Here is a 20286-nt window from a genome sequence, read left to right on the forward strand (position 1 = left end):
TATTCCGGTCGGTGAAAGACCGCCTGCTTTGGATGTACAGGCTTTGGCCAATCAGTTCGTAAGGTTGGATGTTTCTGAGCCCAGCCGTGTGTTAGCTTGCACCGTCGCTCGTTCTTCATTATTGGAGTGTATTCGAGATCGGCAGTATGATGATCCTCATCTGTGTATCCTTTGAGACACGGTGCAACACGGAGGTGCCAAGTAGGTTACCTTAGGTGATGATGGAGTTTTGAGATTGCATGATCGAATTTGTGTGTCTAATGTGGATGTACTCCAATAGTTAATTGTAGAGGAGGCCCATAGTTCCCGGTACTTTATTTACCCGGGCGCCGCGAAGATATATCAGGATTTGTGGTAGCACTATTGGTAGAGAAGAATGAAGAAGGATATCGTTGTATATGTGGCTCGGTGTTTGAATTGTCAGTAGGTTAAGTACGAGCATCAGAGGCCCGATGGTTTGTTCCAGAAGATTGAGATTCCTGAGTGGAAGTGGAAGTGGAAGTGGGAGATTCCAAAAGATTGTTGGACTCCCACGAACTCAGAGGAAGTTCGATGCAGTGTGGGTTATTGTTGATAGGCTGACCAAGTCAGCACATTTCATTCCTGTGGCAGTCTCCTACTCTTCCGAGAGGTTAGCTGAGATCTATATCCGGGAGATTGTTTGTCTTCATAGTGTGCCCGAGTCTATCATTTCGGATCGAGGTACGCAGTTTACCTCCCATTTCTAGAGAGCAGTTCAGCGAGAATTGGGCATACGGGTTGATTTGAGCATAGCGTTTCATCCTCAGACGGACGGGTAGTCCGAGCGGACTATTCAGATTTTGGAGGATATGCTCCGAGCTTTGTGTCATTGACTTTGGAGGCACGTGGGATCAGTTTTTGCCTTTAGTAGAGTTTGCCTACAATAACAGCTACCAGTCGAGTATCCAGATGGCTCCGTACGAGGCTTTGTATGGTAGGCAGTGTCGGTCGCCGGTTGGATGGTTTGAACTGGGGGAGGCTCAGTTGTTGGGCACGGATCTAGTACATGATGCCTTGGACAAGGTCAAGATCATTCAGGATATTTGTATAGCTCAGTCCAGGAAAAAGAGTTATGCCGACTATAAGGTTCGAGATTTGGCATTCATGGTCGGTGAGCGGGTATTGCTTCGGGTGTCGCCTATGAAGGGCGTGATGAGATTTGGAAAGAAGGGCAAGCTTAGCCCTAGGTTCATTGGCCCGTTTGAGATTCTTGATCGAGTGGGAGAGGTGGATTACAGACTTGGGTTGCCATCGAGCTTATCAGTCGTGCATCCAGTGTTTCATGTGTCCATGATTTGGAAATATCATGGCGATCCATCCCACGTGTTAGATTTCAGCACTGTCCAGTTGGACAAGGACTTGTCTTATGAGGAGGAGCCGATAGCTATTCTAGACCGGCAAGTTCGTCAGTTGAGATCGAAGAGTTTTCCTTCTGTTTGTGTTCAGTGGAGAGGTCATCCGGCTGAGGCATCGACCTGGGAGTCCGAGTCCGATATACGAAGCCGTTATCCTCATTTTTTCCCCGACTCAGGTACTTCCTTCTTCTGTCCGTTCGAGGATGAACAATTGTTTTAGAGGTGGAGGATGTAATGACGTCATCACTTATTTTAAAAGTAAATTTTGCGTTCTGAGGCCTTAAAATCCTCTTTCAGCATCACCTCGATTTGCGTGCGTAGTCCGGGCACGTAGCCGGAAATCTATTATGTGATAATTTGTGAAAAATGATGAATTTTGTCTATAAAATGAATTAATTTGACTTTGGTGAATATTTTGGGTAAACGGACCCGGGCCCGTGATTTGACGGTTTCGGAGGGTCCGTAGGAAAATATGGGACTTGGGCGTATGCCCGGAATCGAGTTCCGAGGTCCCAAGCCTGAGAAATAAATTTTTTAAAGAAAATTATTTTCTGAAATTATTTATGAGATTTGGAAATGAATTGTGATTAGAACTCGATGGTATTGGGCCCGTATTTTGGTTTTGATGCCCGGTATAGGTCTTATATGTGATTTAAGATAAGTCTGTGAAATTTGGTAAGAAACGGACTTGAAACGACATGAATCAGATCATTTTTGAGAAAATTGAAAATTTGAAGTTCTTAAGAAAATTTCATGATTTTGATGCTAAATTCATAGTTTTTGATGTTATTTTAGTGATTTGAATGCACGAGCGAGTACATATGATGTTTTTAGGTTGGTGTGCATGTTTGGGTTGGAGCCCCGAGGGCTCAGGTGAGTTTTAGATAGGCCGCGGGGTGGATTTTGGACTATAGAAATTGCAGACTTTCAGTTGTGTATTTGCAGGCCTGCAGGCTTCGCATGGCTCGTTAATGTGATCAAAGGCCCAGGCCAGCTACCTCGCAATTGCGAGAACCCTTTTCGCAAATGCGAACCTAGCAGAGGTCGGGGTTCGCAATTCCCATAACTGCAACCTGCAATTTTTATACTTAGCCAAAAACCAACCATTTTTCACACTCTTTCAAAACCAAAATACTCTTAGGCGATTTTTCAAAGACAACTCTTCTTCCAAATCTATTGTAAGTTAATTTTAACTCGTTTTCTTCAATCATTAACATCTTTTAACATGATTTCAACTCAAAATCAATGATTTTCATGGGGGAAATTGGGTGTTTTGGGTAGAACCTACGTTTTTCAAAAATTGGGGATTTGGACCTTGATTTGAGGTCCGATTTCAAAACAAATTATATATTTGGGTTCGTGGGGGAATGGGTAATTGGGTTTTGGTTCAAACTCGGGTTTTGACCATGTGGGCCCGGGGGCGAATTTTGACTTTTTGGGTAAAACTTTGGAAAACTCATTTTCATACATTGGAGTCGATTCATTTAGTGTTTATTGATGTAATTAAGTAACTTGTGGCTAGATACGAGCAAGTTGGTGGTGGAATCAAGAGGTAAAGTGATAGTTGAAACGTGAATTGTGTTTGTGGTATCGAGGTAAGTGTTTGGTCTAACCTTAGCTTGAGGGAATAGGAGTCGAGTCCTATTTGCTATGTGGTAATTGTCGAATACGACGTATAGGCATGGTGACGAGTATCTATACATTGGTGTCAAGCATTCCTGTGAGTCTTATATTGTGATTGTTATGGCTCCGTTGTATTATTCATGCTTTGACGATGGTTTCTATTTTCAGGCAACGTTTGTGGAAGTAATTATGATATTTGAGTATTGAGGAGCGTTGGCTCAAGTTGTACAATGAAATGTAAAAGTATAAGTGGAAATTGAACTTTTTAGAGCATTGGCTCAGAGTTGTGAAGTGAGCAGTGAAGTAAAAGTGAAAAAGAGAAGAGAATCATTATATTATCTCCCTTGCCGGGAATTTGTTATTTTTGATGATTATCTCCCTACCCGGGATGTTGATGTTTCTTTTGATGTTATTCCCTTGTCGGGACTTGATTGTTGAACTATTTTTCCCTTACCGACATTCTTATTGTAATTTCATTTATTCCCTTGCTCTATTCTTTGTGATTGTTGTTTGGGTGAGGAAGAGTGTTAAAGCACGAAGGATGATGCCGTGTATTGTTTTGGTAAGAGAGTGTTAAAGCATGAAGGTTGATGTCGTGTATGATTTGTGAGGAAAGAGTGTAAAGCACGAAGGGTGATGTCGTGCGCACGATATACCATTCTGTGCTGATTATATTGATTATATAGTGAGGACGAGAGTAAAAGCACGAAGGGTAATGTCGTGCACATTTTCATTACTTGATTGCTTTGGTGAGGACGAGAGTAAAAGCACGAAGGGTGATTCCATGCACTTATTGATTCTGGTTCTTTGTTGATATCCGAGATATGTTGTTTCTTTCAATTACCTGTTGTCTTTCTATTCTGAATTGATAACTCCCCAGCAGCATGCTACCCCTCCCATATCTGACTGTTTATTTATGTTCTTCTTTTTCGTTGTATATAGTTGAATTGCACAAGTTTATTTGATAGTCTGGTCCTTGCCTCATCACTACTTCGCCGAGGTTAGGCTAGGCACTTACCAACACATGGGGTCGGTTGTGCTGATACTACACTCTGTACTATGTGCAGATCCCGGAGCAGCTTTTGGACCATAGATTGGGTGGCTACCTTCAGTCCACGCGGAGATCTAAGGTAGACCTGTAGGCGTCCGCAGGCCCTGGCGTCTCCTCTATCCTTTATTTCCTGTTTCATTTCTTTGATTCGGAAATAGTGTATCTTTATTTTATGACTTTGTATTTAGCACTCTTAGATCGTCTGTGGTACTGTGACACCAGTTCTTGGTGATTAAGGCTTAAACAGTTGCATTAGATTCATGTTCAGATATTTTATTGCTTTTCTTCCGCTTATTTTAAAATTTTCGTTGTTTACACGTTATTGTTTTATAATTGTTAAAGAGTATAAAAAGGGTAAAAAGGTTATTCGTTCAATAATTGGCTTGCCTAGCTCATATTAGTAGGCACCATCACGACTCCCAAGGTTGGAAAATCTGGGTCGTGACATGTGGCCACGTCAATCGGGATACCCGGTATATCTGCATGGGATTTCGCAAACAGATCGGCGTTATCAATTAAAAACTTGTGAAATTTACCTGGTTTTGAGAGTTTGTGCCTAACGTAAGCCTTTTTGCTGTTGTCACTGTTGTTCATATGGACGGGATCGAGATATTCTACCATTGATTCAGCCGCTTCTGCGATGTTGGGGTCCCTAAGGACGTCTGTTTGTACGTCGAGTCCGGTCCCCGATTGTGGTAATTGCTATGCCTCTGCGTTCGTTCCCTTCATCTGTTGGGTGTACGTACAATCCTGGGCGATACGATAGCATTCTTGGGCGGTGCGTTATTCGCCCCGGATACTAAATATTCCCCATGGAGTAGAGAACTTGATTACTTGATAGAGGCTCGACAGAATGGCCCTCATGGCATGTATCCATGGCCGCCCTATGATGGCGTTGTAAGTTGTGTCTTAGTTCATGATATGGAATATTGTTTCCAAGGTGACGCCCCTGATCAGAACGGGTAGCATTATCTCCCTAGAGGTTCGCTCAACTACATTGTTGAAACCTGTTAGTGTTATGCAACGCGGTATTATCTTGTCCTCGAGTCTCATATGTGCGAGGACTCGAGGGTTGATAATACACGCGCCACTTCCGTCGTTTACCATTATTCTTCTTACATTAGTGTCTAAAACATGTAAAGTAATAACAAGAGCATCGAAATGAGAGAAAGTCAAATCGTCGGTATCCGACTTATCAAAGATGATACTGTCTCCAATGTCGTTGTATAGTTCGTGGGTGATCGATCGTTTCAGTTTATGCATAGTGGTGAACTTCACATGGTTGATCATTGATTCATCGCCTCCACCGATGATCATTTGGATGGTGCGAGCGGGAGAGGGTGGCTTTGGAGGTTGGTGTGGTTCACGTCCGCGAGTAAATTTGGCTCGTCCACGATCGCTCATCAGTTCCCTCAGGTGCCCTTGGTTTAACATTCTCACTACCGCTTGTCGCAGACTTATGCAATCCTCGGTTTTGTGACCTCGTTCCTGGTGAAATTCACAAAGGACATTCGACTTTCGAGTATTTGGGTCGGACTTCATCTTTTGTGGCCATTTCACCTTCGTGCCGAGCTTCTCTAGTGCGTACACTATTTCTGAAGGGGAAACATAAAAATTGTAAGCGAATAAGAATGGAGGCATACCTCTTTCGTTTCGTTGAGTCCCTGTGTGTGGCCTGCGCGGCCCTTCTATATGTCAAAGAGGTGGTGGGACGACTGTTCTGACGTAGGGATGATGTCTTTCTCTGCTGAGACGGGGGCCCGAATGATCCCTTCGACTGTTGTTTCGACGATATTTCCTCGATTTTGCTTGAACTGATGTCAGCCGTTGGATCAAACTATTAAGGTCGTCCTCGTCAGCTCTCACCTCGGCGCAATAGGCATTGTGGATTTCTCCCCAAGTGGTGAGAGTGTATTTCATGAGCCTACTTAATATTTTTCTGATTGCTCTCGACCCATTCCTGCTCAACCTGTTCTGGAAGGCCTCTACCGACATCCCTTCTGATACATTTGGTCGACTCATTCTCACCTTGTTAAACCGGGCGAGAAAGTCCTTGAGTCCCTCGTCAGGCGATTGTTTAACGGCGAATATGCCATTCACCCTGGCTTTCGCCTTCTTAGTCCCTGCATGGGCGGTGACAAACTTGTCGGCCATTTCCTCGAACATTTCTATTGACCGCGCCGGCAGTTGTGAATACCAGGTTAGGGCTCCCCCTGTTAGGGATTCGCCGAACTTTTTCGGTAGCATTGATGGTACTTGCTCCTTCGAGAGATCGTTGCCCTTCACCGCAGTAGCGTAGTGAATGATGTGATCTTTTAGATCTGTAGTACCATCGTATATCTTCAGGTACGGTGGCATTTTGAAGGTTTTGGGAATAGCGTGTGGAGCCGCTTCTTCGCTGTACGATTGTTCAATGAATCGACCAACGTCTCATTTTGGTAGTAACTTTGGGGCGCCTGGTATCTTGTCGACCCTTTCTTGGTGTTCTTTCATATGATCGCGGAGCGCCTTGTTTTCTTTTTCCATTTCTTCCATTTTCTTTAGGACGGCTGCGAGCGCATCGTTACCTGCATCCACAGTGGGGTAAGTGTTACCTATTTGAGGAAGGGGCTGCTCGCTAGTAGTTGTCGATATCTGCTTGCACGGTATTTCCGTTCTCCCTTTGAGCAGGTCTGTCGAGTATATTGTTGAGAGTGCTTGTCATCCACTCTTCTAGTAGTTTCTTCACTGCTGTGGATGTGGAGGCTCCCCTCTCGCGTGAAATCGTCACGCTTTCGTGAGGGGGAGGTGAAATATTTTGCCTGGGCGTAGCGTTTGGCATCGCATTCTCGTCATCTCCTCTGCCATCTTCGTTGATGGTATTCAAAATGTTAGTAGTGACGTCTGCTATCGCTTTCAGTCTCGCATCTCCTTTTCCTGTCATCGTTAGTTTGTGCAAACATAGAAGGGATGGGTTTTTTTAAGATCTAGAAAGAACTATAGTTTCAACTAAAACCTCCCCACAAACGGCACCAAATTGTTTGAGCAAATTATTGCTAAACCAATTAATAGTAAGTTAATAGGGTGACTCTCAGTTGAACTTAATAAATCCTAGACCAAACAAAACAAGACTCTTGTACAACGGGCAGGGCTTAAAAGCATTAAATAGTAAACTTGATATGCTATGATTGACAAAATATGTAATATCATAAATGTATAATAAATACAAGAAATGATAAGGGTTATAGTGTAAAGGGTTCACCCAATGATTGTGTGATTGAGTGTTTCCTTTCTCTGACGACGTGAAAAAGCTAGCAGTCAATATGAATGTGGAAACTTGAGATTTATGGATGAAGGTTGAACAACATGTGCTTGAATAAAGTGAATAAGACAACTCTTTCGTATATTCTTCTCTCAACTTTACAATATGTCTCAGTTCTCAAAAAGGCAGATCCCCCTTTTGTTCAATATTTCCTCCTATTTATAAGGGACATTTCCCAAAAAATCCTAAAAAGTACAACATAAAGAATATCCAAAGGAATATTCTTCCTGTCTCTTTCTGAGTTTAAGTTACCGTTATTATCCAATCTCAATTGCCCGCTTCTAGCCGTCGGCCTTTGTTTGGACGACTGTCAGTCGTTGTGTCGTGGTTGACCCCGTCCTATGTCTTGTTTATCTGTTACCGTGGTTACCAAATTTGGACCTATACAACTGTGTGATCAAATGACCTTGAATTGTCTAAGAATTTGGTCGATTTTAACCGTTGTGGTTAGGGTCATGCATAATTTGGTAAATACCAAATTACCATACCGAAACCGAAAATTTTGGTATTTGGTAATCGATATTTTGGTATTCGGTATGGTATTTGGTTTAAGTTTTAAAATAAATTGGTATTAGGTATGATATTTGGTATTTTAAAATAAAATACCGAAATACCAATACCATACCGAAATATATATTATTACACAATACACATATTATTAATTATTACATAAATATATAAAATCTAAAATTTTACTCTCCTTTATTTTCTTAGTTTTTTAATTAACTCTAAGCAAGTAACAAGACATTTATAATGATCAAATTTATTCCTTTATGTATAGTTTTCTCTCTATTGATACTTGCTGATTTTGGATAAATTTTTTGTCAATAAATATTTTTAGTTTTGTAATTTTTAAATTTTTAATTAAGAATATTACAGTCTATGACTCTATGCACTAGTTAGCATTCAAACCGAATAAACCGAAGTTACCAAACCAAAAGGAGAAAAAACAAACTATAACGAATTTAATTAGGTATGGTATTGGTATAGCATTTTAAGAAATCGAATACCGAAAATATCGAACCGAAATATTTAAATCTAGCACCATCTAATTGCGGCCAGTAAGAGCCGCCCTTTGGAATTATGTAAATGAAGCTAAAAATCTACTGTTTGTTTTCCAACAGAATACTTTGAGAGCCAAGTCTGACCACGTCAACCCACTCTTTTCACCTCCACACGTTTTTGACAGGTGACCCCTCTTTTCTTTTGGAAATCTGGTGCCCACAATTGGCACAATCCCAAGTAGGGTATGTATTACTCTGTAATTATTGGACGGTACTAGGGTAGCATGGTGATGAAGTATGTTGCATTCTAGCAGATTATACTTACGTGGTACTCCCTCCGTTTCCATTTAGGGCATCTCCAACCTTTACCCCATTTTTTGTTCCCAAAATGGGGGGACAACTTACTCCAACCATTCTTCCATTTTTTTCCCCAATTTTTTTTATATTCTTCTCTCTCTTCTATATTATATTATTATCTTTCATTTCAATTCCATTTGTTAATTTCCATTAAACAAATTCCATCTTTTATTTTTATTAATTTGTAATTTCCATAATTAAAACAATTCTACAATAAAATTAGCTTATAATTTTACATAAAAATAATAAATGCACGAAAATTAATTTATCAAAATTATACACCAAAGTTAAGATATAATATTAATATTATAAAGACATTACATAAACATAATTATGTATATATAAAGAGATAAATTAAAAGATTAAATAATAAAATAATAATAAAAATTTGATGAATAGTAATGGAGGAGATGAATAGTGTACCCCCATATTTGAGGGAACATTATTTATCCCCCATTTTGGGGACAAAAATGGGGGAGGGTTGGAGCTAAATTCCCCCCAAAATTTCCCCCATTATGGGGAATGAGGGCAAGGTTGGAGATGGCCTTATGTGAACTTATTTGATTGGACACGGTGTTTAAGAAAAAATGAAGACTTTTGAAATTTGTGGTCCTAAACAAGTCAAAAAGGGGTCAAGAGTATTTGTGTGGTTATTAAAGCTTCTCATTAAGGGTAGAATTGTAAGGTTAAACTAAATTATTACCAAATTTAGAAATGGGTCATTCTTTTTGGAATGGACCAAATAGGGAATAGGTTCACATAAACTGGAACAGAGGGAGTATGATGTAGAAAGTTTATTCTGATGCTAGTGTTAGTAACTCATTTTACGGCTCGAACCTGTGACGTATAGATCACACGGCGTCAATTTTACTGTTATTTCAAGGCTCTCCTTCAAAAGGCATCCCGATGCATGAAGCATTCCATGTTCACGCAAGATTCGGGAAAAGGTCTGCACCCCCATTCCAAAGGGTTGTATGTAAGCAGTCTACCCTGATACAAGCATGAACATTTGATTTCACAGGTTTGACCTGTGAACTGTAGATCACACGGAGAGTATAACTGCTACTTACACTGTATAATACAATGACATATTTGTTCATCATAATATAGAGTCAATTACTCAAATGGTCACTCAAGTATCCCAAATTATCTCCTAAAGTCACTTTACTTTCGTTTGTAACAACAAAGTCACTGAACTATGCCTATTGCACTAAGAATGTCACTCAACTAGATTTTCCAAATTTTGGATTACCAAATACCTATTTTACCCTCTAAATTATAAATAGTTATCTTCTTTTATTTTTTTAAACCTTTTAATATTATAATTTTCTCTTTTTAATTTAAATTATGGACTTACCTAAAGAATAAATAAATATTATTTATAAATTAAAAAATAAAAAGTATTTAAGCATCTATAATGCTGGAGTAACAAAATAATGAGCATAGTAAAAAAGTTTAATTAGAATAATTTGTTCGTAATAATAATTTTAGTATTAACAAAAAAAATTCAAAAATTTATTTACACAATTCAGAATGAAAGAAAACAAAGGCTGTAAAATATATATTTCATGCACGTAATATAAAAATAATTATTTGAATAAAAATATTTTAATAATATACATTATATATTCTTCAAAATTATGCTCAATTATGTTATATATATATTTTCTATGCACGACTTAACATAGCATATTTTACCCTATACAGATAGTCCCCTTGCTTTTCGGTGATATAACTTTGTGTCGTCGAAAAGTTGGTAGAAATATAATAATATAATTGAGCATAATTTTCAAGAATATATAATGTATATTATAAAAATATTTTTATTTAAATAATTATTTGTATATTACGTGCATGCAATATATATTTTACAACCTTTATTTTCTTTCATTCTGAATTGTGTAAATACATTTTGAATTTTTGTTGTTAATACTAAAATTATTATTACTAATAAACTATTCTAATTAATTTTTTTACTATGCTCATTGTTTTGTTTTCCAGCATTATATATGCTTAAATATTTTTTAATTTTTTAATTTATAAATAATATTTATTTATTCTATAGGTAAGTCCATAATATAAATTAAAAAGAAAAAAATTATAATATTAAAAATTTTAAAAAAATTTATAATGAAGATAAATGTTTATAATTTAGAGGGTAAAATAGGTATTTGGCAATCCAAAATTTGAAAAATCTAGTTGAGTGACCTTTTGAGTGCCATAAGCATAGTTTAGTGACTTTGTTGTTACAAACGAAAGTAAAGTAACTTTAGAAGATAATTTGGGATAGTTGAGTGACCATTTGAGTAATGGACTCTCATAGCGTGATTTTCAATTTATATTAGTTCAACAAGCGTATTAACATAGTTTGATATTATTCTTTTTTTAATTTAAAGCTAGTTTTAAGAAAATAAATAAATAAATAACTTTTTGTTGGATCAACATGTAAATAAGTTTTAATGTGTGCAAAGATATGTATATATAATAAATATTAGAAATGAATAAAGAATTTAAAAAGTCACATAATAACTACATTATGTTATTACTATGGATTTTTTTTTTACTCCCCTTGAAATTGGAGAGTGTAATTGCTTGCTTCATTACACTAAGGGTGTGTTTAGTATTAAGGGAAATATTTTTCAATTTTTTCCTATTTGATTGACTTAAATGTTTTGAAAAATATTTTTCTTATAAATACATTTTCCTCCAAGGAAAATGGTTTCCCTATCAAGAGAAGGAAAAACATTTTTCAAAACTCTTTTTCAACCTTCCCCAATCTATTCCCCATTCCCACCAAACCCCACCAAGTCACCCCCACCCCCATCCTAAATAGAAATATTATTAATAGTACATTCTTTTCATATTGTAGATATAATACTTTTTTTTCATTTCAAAAAATGAGTATATTCTTTTTATGATACAACAAAAGTAATTTTTTTTATTTTAACAAAAAAGTACTTTTCTGTCATGATGTACAAAAAATATTTTCTTTTATTTCAACAAAATAATATAGTAAAAAGTATTTTCTTTCATTTCATCAGAAAGAGTATTTTCTTTTCATGATGCAGAAAAAAAGTATTATCTTTCATTTCAACAAAATGATTATTTTCTTTTCATGGTATAGAAAAAGTATTTTCTTTTGTTTCAACAAAATGATACTTTATTTTCATGTTGTAGAAAGAGTATTTTATTTTTTGTTATGGAGCACAAATTTCAACGTTGTTTTTGGGGGAAGGGAGGTAAGGAGAGTAGCATAAAAAATTATTTCCCTAAAAAATATTTTTTACTCTCTAACTAAACACTAGAACATATTTTGCGAAAATATTTTTTACTCACCAACCAAATAAGGGTAAGTGATAAAATCACTCAATTTTTATGAAAACACTTTCTAGGAAAATATTTTCCATGGAAACATTTTCCTTCGTACCAAACGCACCCTAAATTTTGTGGTCAAACAAATATTTGACTAGACAAGTATGCTAAGGAATTTTTTACCTTCCTATATACTATTTGAAACCTTATTACCCTTTCTACTCAAGTTTCAATTTAATTACATGGTCATTGTAAGCACGTGATTTTTGACCCTCCCCGAGAATTTTCACATTTTTAGCATGAATATGTGAAATTGGGTCTAGTATAGCTATTTTAACTATTTTTACTTTATTTCATTGCAAAAAGAAAATTTCAAAAAAAAATATATAAATTTTAGTTTATGTAGCTCTCATAAACTTGAAAAATACAAAAATTGTACTTTATTTTGATACTTTATATAAATTCGAAAATTACAAAAAAAATATAGTTCTATTAATGTTTGCAGTCATTATAATTTTGAAAAATACAAAAAATATTACTTCATATTTTTGTCTTTATTAAAGAACGAAAATTACAAAAAAATAGTTTTATTAATATTCTATAGTCATTTTAACTTTGAAAAATACAAAAAAAAATATTACTTCATATTTTATCTTAATATTTAAAAAAATGAAAATTACAAAAATAGTTTTATTAATATTTTGTAGCTATTTTAAATCTTGAAAAAATATTTAAAAAATATATAGTTTTGTTTGAATACTAGTCTTATTTTTGGTAGTTATTTTGCTTACATAGGACTAGTTAAGCAACGTTTTCCTATTTCTCGGGTCCGGGCAAAAGAATAATATTCGGGTTCAAACTACCCGGTTTTAGGCCTAATTTCGGACCTAACCCATAATAAACTGTGTCCAGGACACATGGGGAACCCCACCACGCGTGGGGGACACAAACCTTGAACCTCACTACGCGTGGGGCTCATTTTTCTGGGCATTGTGTATTAAATACACGGACAAAGGGCCAAAGCAAAGGACTGGGGGAATTTTTTGGATATACTACTGTTCACTCATCTTCTTCCTAAAAAAGGAAGAAGACCTAAAACCCTTAAAACTCCATTCCCTACTGCCTCACGACCACCCGACCAACTCCCCCATCACCACCGTCCGACACCACCACAAACGATCCCCTCTCTGTCCCACTACCAACAGCAACCACCCTACTGTCCGAACGCGACTCCTCCATCACCACCATCAACGACCAAACAGCCCGTCCCTTCAAAACGCCATAACCACCACCCAAACGACCACCCTACTGTCCAAACGACCCCTCGCTCCCCAGTAGTGAATCGAACCAAGCGTCCTTCACTCCCTCATCGTCTCACACAGCCACGACCACTCCTCCTCCTCCTAGCTAGCTCCGTTTCGTCCAGCTCCCCCTCTCGTCGTCCCTCCCGTCCTTCACTCCCTCATCCGAGTCGACAAATCAAACAACCAGTGAACACCATCCGAAAAACCAGTGGTTTCGCCATCGAACAGTAGCTGTGACTGCGCTGCTGCCTCGCGCCACCAGCTCCCTCCATAGCTGCTCCTCCCTCACATCCAAACGACCCCTTTGCTTCATATCCGCGTACCAACTGCTGCGTCAAAAAATATACAGCAGCCACCAACAATCTTGGGCGTTGACAGTTTTGGGGTCCAAGCTTTCCATCGAGGTCGTCTTTGGTTCGTCGAGGTGTTTGTCCGAGGTTTCGTCGTTGTTCCGCGTCCAGTGAGGTCTGGCTTGAATTCCGTCGGGGTCGTGTTTGTCGTCCTGAGTTGGCCGAGGTTCAAAGGTTAGTAAACCTCAAGCATTAAATAAGGAGATGTTATGTCAAAAGTTCAAAAAATGCAATATAGAAATTGGTATGATAATTTTCTGCTTATGTTTTCACCATATGCGTTTTGTTCATTTGTGGTGTTATGTATTTTTGTTTATTTGATATCATTTAATTTAGTAGGGTTAGTTGTTCTATGACACAGTTTAACGTTAATTTGTTCGTCTTTTCCCTTGCTTAGTTCATTCGGACAAAACTAGCATTACTTGTTGTTATTACTTCCAAAACACTCATTTTGCGAGATTCCTTTTATTAAATTTGTAACGAGTTATGAGATTTCAGTTGTAAATAGGCTATAAGGTTTAGTATGGTTAAAGGCGTAAAAATGGCATCCTTTTTTAAATATAAAAAAAAAATACAATACAAAATAAAGAATAAATAAATAATAAAAAAAAAACGAGACTAGCTTCGCTAAATAAAAATGTACAGATTGCGGAGCCCTCACAAAGTATATGTATTAAATACTTAGAATCCGGGACGGGCCGTTTAGCAAAATTCACGGCCCTACCCAATATAACAATGCGCTAGTTGCTTTAGGCGCGCCTTTAATAATGTTATCTCCCTAAACTCGGGTGCACATTTATGTGACCTAAATCAAAATCTCAACGAAATCGAAATGTGTCTCTAATCACGGGTACATTGACTGTGACGTGGTATAAGATGCATTTCCATGACGTTGCGAATTCCCTTTTTTAATAATGAATGAGACGAGCCTCGCCAAATAAAAATACAAATTGTGGGGCCCTCAATAATTAGTCATAATAAATACTTAGAATTTGGGATGGACCGTTTAGTGAATTTCACTGCCTTCCCTAAAGATAATAACGCGTTAGCCTCTTTAGACGCGAGTTAATTAAATTATCTTCTTAAACTCGGGTGTGCATTTCATGCGACCCAAATCCAAATCCTAAAACATCAAATAAAATATGTTTCGGATTGTGGGTGCATTTCATGTGACGCAATCCAAAGACGTGTTTTAAGCGATGTTCACATTCTTTTGAAATAACAATAATAAAGCGGTAAAAAGTTAAAATTGGCACATTGGTTCATAATTGTATTTAAAATCAGATAAATAAGCCGAATATAACAGTTGAGCGACCGTGCTAGAACCACGGAACTCGGGAATGCCTAACACCTTCTCCCGGGTTAACAGAATTCCTTATCCGGATTTCTGGTACGCAGACTGTAATATAGAGTCATTCTTTTCCTCGATTCGGGATTAAAATTGGTGACTTGGGACACCCTAAATCTCCCAAGTGGCGACTCTGAAATAATTAAACCAATCCCGTTTCGACTGTCCTTTAATTGGAAAAAACTCCCTACGCACCTCGCGGTGCCGGAAAAAGGAGGTGTGACAGCTCTGGCGACTCTGCTGGGGACTTAGATAACCCAGAACCACTGGTTCAGGGTTAAGAATTCGAGCTTAAAATAATTGTTATTATTTGGCTTTATCTATTATCTGATTTTTACATGTTTGAGCCTAATGTGTTAAATGCTGCTTTTACCGCTTTGATATTATTTGAACTGTATATAAACTGTGCCGAAACCCATATCCTTTCTGAGTCTTCTAAATCATGAAGAAGGGTGTACTTCGTACGACTTCTTTTCTGTATAGTGTCAAATCCCAATTTAGAACGAGGTTCGGATAAGTTGCTAAGCCGGTGAAGCTTCTGTATTCCCGGTACGCTGCCCCCCCTCGGCTCGAGCTGTCCGCTCGGGTAAGCCAGGTCTAGAACAAACACCCAGGTTCTGAACCTAGTATAACAAAGCCACATGTCGGATCCCTAGTAGGAACGTTTATTTGCATCATGTGCATTTGACTTAGGGGACTCAACACAGGGGTTGGGTCCGTCTAGGACAAGCAACCTGAAAATAATAGACCAGCTTTTGGCATCCTATGTGCTACATGTTGTATTTAGTCAAGGGCGAATGGGTCATTTGGTCATTTCCAGCATGATGTTATTTTAATCAAAGCATGGGGAACATTTGTGGAATCCAAGAAGCCTTGGAATTCCCTATGTCCCCCACGCTTGCTTTTTGGGAAAGCACATGGGGAACATTTGTGGAATCCAAGAAGTCTTGGAATTCCCATATGTCCCCCACGCTTCATATGTTGGGAAAAGCGCATGGGGAGCATTTGCGGAATCCAAGAAGTCTTGGAAATCATTATGTCTCCCATGCCACATTTTTGAAAATATAAAAATATAAAAAATAAAATATATATATATATATATATATGTATATATAAAACATTGAAAATTCAAAAAAAAAAAAGATTGTGTATGTTTTCATCACCATCCACAAATTAGAAAATAGTGAAAAAAGAGGAGAAAATAACAGTGTAGAGATATAACTACTTATTGTTAGAAAAAAACAAATGTCCAAGTAGTGTCGAAACTCTGCCGAAATTTTGAGAAAATGAAAAAAAAATGTCTTATTAGTTTGTTATATTAAAAGCAAAGGAAAAATAGAAAAAAAATCATCATTGTTCTGTCAAAAAATATAGAAAAGAAAATAGTTTGTTTTGCCATGAAAATGAAAATGAAAAAGAGTCTGGTTTTTAAAATGTTTTATTTTATTTTATTTGTCTATGAAAATGCCAAAAATAAAATAAAAAGAGTCACGCGTTTAACGTGATTTTATTATTTGTTCCAAAATAAATATGTATATAATCCAAAAAAAAAAATTCAAAAATATTTAGATTCTTCTTTAAAAATTCAAGCATTTCTTTTATTAAAGGAAAAATTCCAAAAAAAAAAAAAACATTTTCTTTAGAATAAGAAAAACAAATGAAAAAGAAGGAATGTTTTAGGTTTTACGAATGAAAAATAATAGTTTGTTTGTTTGTTATATATATATAAAAAAAAGAATAGAAAATGGAAAAAGGTCTTCTCAAAAATAGTTTCTTGGCCCGAACTACGCGGGTTTGATTCTCACCGGATGTGAGATACGTAGGCAACCCTCATCGGGTCCAACCCCACCTTTTGCTAAAATAGCCAAAAATCAAAATTTTAATCTTGTCATAAATAAGTCGGGTGATGTCCAACCCACCTTTTTGCTAAATAGCCAAAAACAAATAAAAAGAAAAACATGTCAAAATTTTAATTTTGCCATAAAGAAGTCGGGTGATGTCCAACTTCCCCTTTTACAAAAAATAGCAAAAATATATGTCAAATTTCATAAAGAAGTCGGGTGACGCTGTTTTATCAAGACATAGCCGAATGTTCCCGAAAGGGACGCCGGAAGGCTGACTTTGCATAAACAGCCACTTTTGGGTCATTTTTAAGACTTGGTCCAGTTGACCCCCACAGCCTAAAAATCTTCGTCCCCGAGACGTTGAAAGGCCGTGTTTGCAATATTGACTTTTCTAATTTGAAAACGATAAAAAGAGTTATAAATAAGTCAGGTGATGATGTTTTGTCATAAATGGCCGAATGTTCCCGAAAGGGACGCCGGAAGGCTGACTTTGCATAAACAGCCACCTTTGGGTCATTTTAAGATTTGGTCTGATTGACCCACACAGCCTTAAAAATCTTCGTCCCCGAGACGCTGAAGGGCCGTGTTTTGCAACACCAAGTTTTTATTATAATTTGAAGAAAAAACAAATGTCGACGGTCAGGTGAATACCGTTCAAATTTTGTCATAATAAGCCGAGCCAGCTTCGGCCGCGTCTTAAACCGTTCTTGCCGAAATAGCCTTAGAGTATCTTTCAGTTGTCGAAAGGTTATTTTCGTAAAAGAATGGACAAGTTTGTAAAGTGTCAAAATAATCCTCCCCGGCCTCAAAATTCATGTGAAAATTGGAAGGGGCTACATTTGCAAAAATAACCATTTGGTTAAAATTAGCAAACGGTCGAAGGAAGTTGGCCATTTGTTTTGAAGTTTATAAATCTTTTGACTAGAATATGCGGTTTGTTCGATTTTCAAGTTTGTGGGTTAATAATTAAATCCTTGAAACCCAGTTTGTTTTAATATGTTCATTATTGTTTATCTTTTATGGTCCGAACTACGCAAGGTCTGATTCATGCGGGGTCATGATACGTAGGCAATCTCCATAAGATTCGACCACAACAAAAAGAAAATGAAAAATCGAATAAATATATATATATATATATATATATATATTGATAATAATAAGGACCGACTGAGTCCATTCTAACATATTTGGTTTTGAATTGTGAAGAAAGTTGAGGTGGTTGGTTTGTGCCTCAAAGAAAAATGACAACTAACGTCGAAGCTGTTACAAGTGCTCCAGAGACTCAGAGTTGGAGGGTTCCTCGTCATGAGTCACAATTTGCGACACAACAAGAGTCGTACCACTCTCCTGAGTACCACTCGTACTCGTTTGATCTTGCTGCAAAAACTGAAAAGCCTGCCCGAAAGATGGTACAGGAAGAAATGACCCAAAGAGTGAAAAGCTTGGAACAATGGTTGGAAAACATGCAAGGGTTGGCAGGCCAAAAGAGCGTTGCCTTCAAAGATCTATGTATGTTCCCCGATGTCCACTTGCCGCCTGGTTTCAAGACTCCAAAATTTGAAAAGTACGATGGACATGGAGATCCCATATCCCACCTGAAAAGGTATTGCAATCAACTGAGAGGTGCAGGAAGAAATGAAAAATTGTTGATGGCTTATTTTGTGGAAAGCCTTACGGGAGTAGCCTCCGAATGGTTTATGGATCAAGACACGTCTCGCTGGTATGTCTGGGATGACATGGCACAGGCCTTTGTCAGACAGTTCCAATACAACATCGACATTCCCCCAGACCGCATTTCCCTTTCAAACCTGAAGAAGAAACCAAGTGAAAGTTTCAGGGAATATGCCATAAAATGGAGAGAGCAAGCAGCTCGAGTTAAGCCACCCATGGATGACCACGAGCTAATTACTGTCTTCCTTCAAGCGCAAGAGCCAGATTACTTTCAAAACATGGTGTCCGCAGTTGGCAAAACCTTCTCGGAAGCAATCAAAATTGGAGAAATGGTAGAGAATGGTCTTAAGACAGGCAAAATTATAAGTCAAGCTGTTCTTAAGGCCGCAACTCAGGCTGTCCGGGTTGAGTCAGATAATCTTAGCGGCACAAATGAGGAGATTGAAGAAATCATGATGACATCAGGGTCTAGAAGAGGTCCCAGGAGAACATCTCGAGGGTATGAGCAGCCTCCTCAAATTTTCTATGGCTCCCCTGAGCAGTATTATCCACCTCAGGACGCTCAATACTCTGTCGCTCCACCTCAGTATGTTGTCCAGCCACCAAAACACCCCAGGAGGCGAGCACGAGCATCACAAAATCTCCAGAAGTCTCCACAAAATTTTCAGGTGCCCTATAACCCACAGCCAAGCCAGTGGTATAAAGGGGAACAAAGGTTGAAAGATAATTTTACACCAATAGGAGAGTCCTATGAAAGCTTATTTGAGAAATTAAGGAATCATGACATGATTGCACCTATTCCTCCAAATCGTGTGGACCCACGTGCAAGAAGCTTTGACCCTTCTAAAAGGTGTGAATACCATTCCAATGTCCAGGGGCACAATGTTGAAAGCTGTCGGGATTTGAAAAGAGAAATAGAAAGAATGATCCAAGAAGGGCGGATTGTGATCAATAACAGTGACATGGAGCACTCGAACCCTATCGAGAACTTGTTGACAGAGGGTGACGATGTTGAAGCTGGTAATATTGATGCAAAGCTCAGTGGCTAAAATGCCAATTTTGATAAAATGGGAGGACGTTTTGTTCCTTGGTCAGCAAGAGAGAAGCTTGTGGTGGCTCATTTTGTTGTTCATTTCTGTTGTTCGGATTATTAGGGTTATGAGTCGGATGTTGTCTTATCCAGTTTGTTTTTAGGATTTTGTTCGGGATTGTTTTGTTTGTTTTGTTATTCAAACCATTTCGCCGGTAGTCTAATATAAAGTCGGTCTTTTGTTAGTTCCAGTCGTCTTTTGTTTAGTCCTTTTATCATTTCGTTCAATGCCGATTCTAGGGACATGACATGCGCACACACTTTGGGCCTAGTCTTTAAAGTTAATCATAAAACCCTGGAAAGGCGATCAGACCATTTAAAGAAAATAAGGACGGTTTGAGATTATTCAGAGCTCGAGTCATGTGGAACTGGGGCAAGTTAAACACAAAGAAAACCGTTAAAGAAAGATTCGCCTAAATTGGCATGAGGGTCGTTCATAATAATGAGAATGAGAGTGTCGCCCAACGGTGCTTTAGAAGTGACAAATGAACAAACAGATGTTGAATATAATTGTCAAGTCCAGCACCATCAGAAGAGACTACAAATTTAAATTGTGTTGTTTGCACTAGGCATGTTTTGAAGACTGGAATGACGAAGGCATTTTGTTCTGCTACCCAAACACTTTTATCCTTCGTTACCCCTTTTGAGCCTTATT

General features: G+C 37.8%; 1 protein-coding gene across 1 annotated transcript; it reads right to left on the bottom strand.

Moving 5' to 3' along the window:
* Window positions 1-5745: 5745 nt before the first annotated feature.
* On the bottom strand, window positions 5746-6408 carry LOC104215409 (uncharacterized). The gene has a single exon (XM_009765192.1). The coding sequence runs from the start codon at window positions 6406-6408 to the stop codon at window positions 5746-5748; it is 663 nt and encodes a 220-aa protein (XP_009763494.1).
* Window positions 6409-20286: the final 13878 nt, after the last annotated feature.

Source organism: Nicotiana sylvestris, chromosome 3, assembly GCF_000393655.2.
Source record: "Nicotiana sylvestris chromosome 3, ASM39365v2, whole genome shotgun sequence".
In the NCBI taxonomy this organism is placed as follows: Eukaryota; Viridiplantae; Streptophyta; class Magnoliopsida; order Solanales; family Solanaceae; genus Nicotiana; species Nicotiana sylvestris.

Excerpts from the sequence above, each read along its gene's own strand:
- LOC104215409 (XM_009765192.1), bottom strand. The coding sequence starts at position 6,408 with ATGCCACCGTACCTGAAGATATACGATGGTACTACAGATCTAAAAGAT.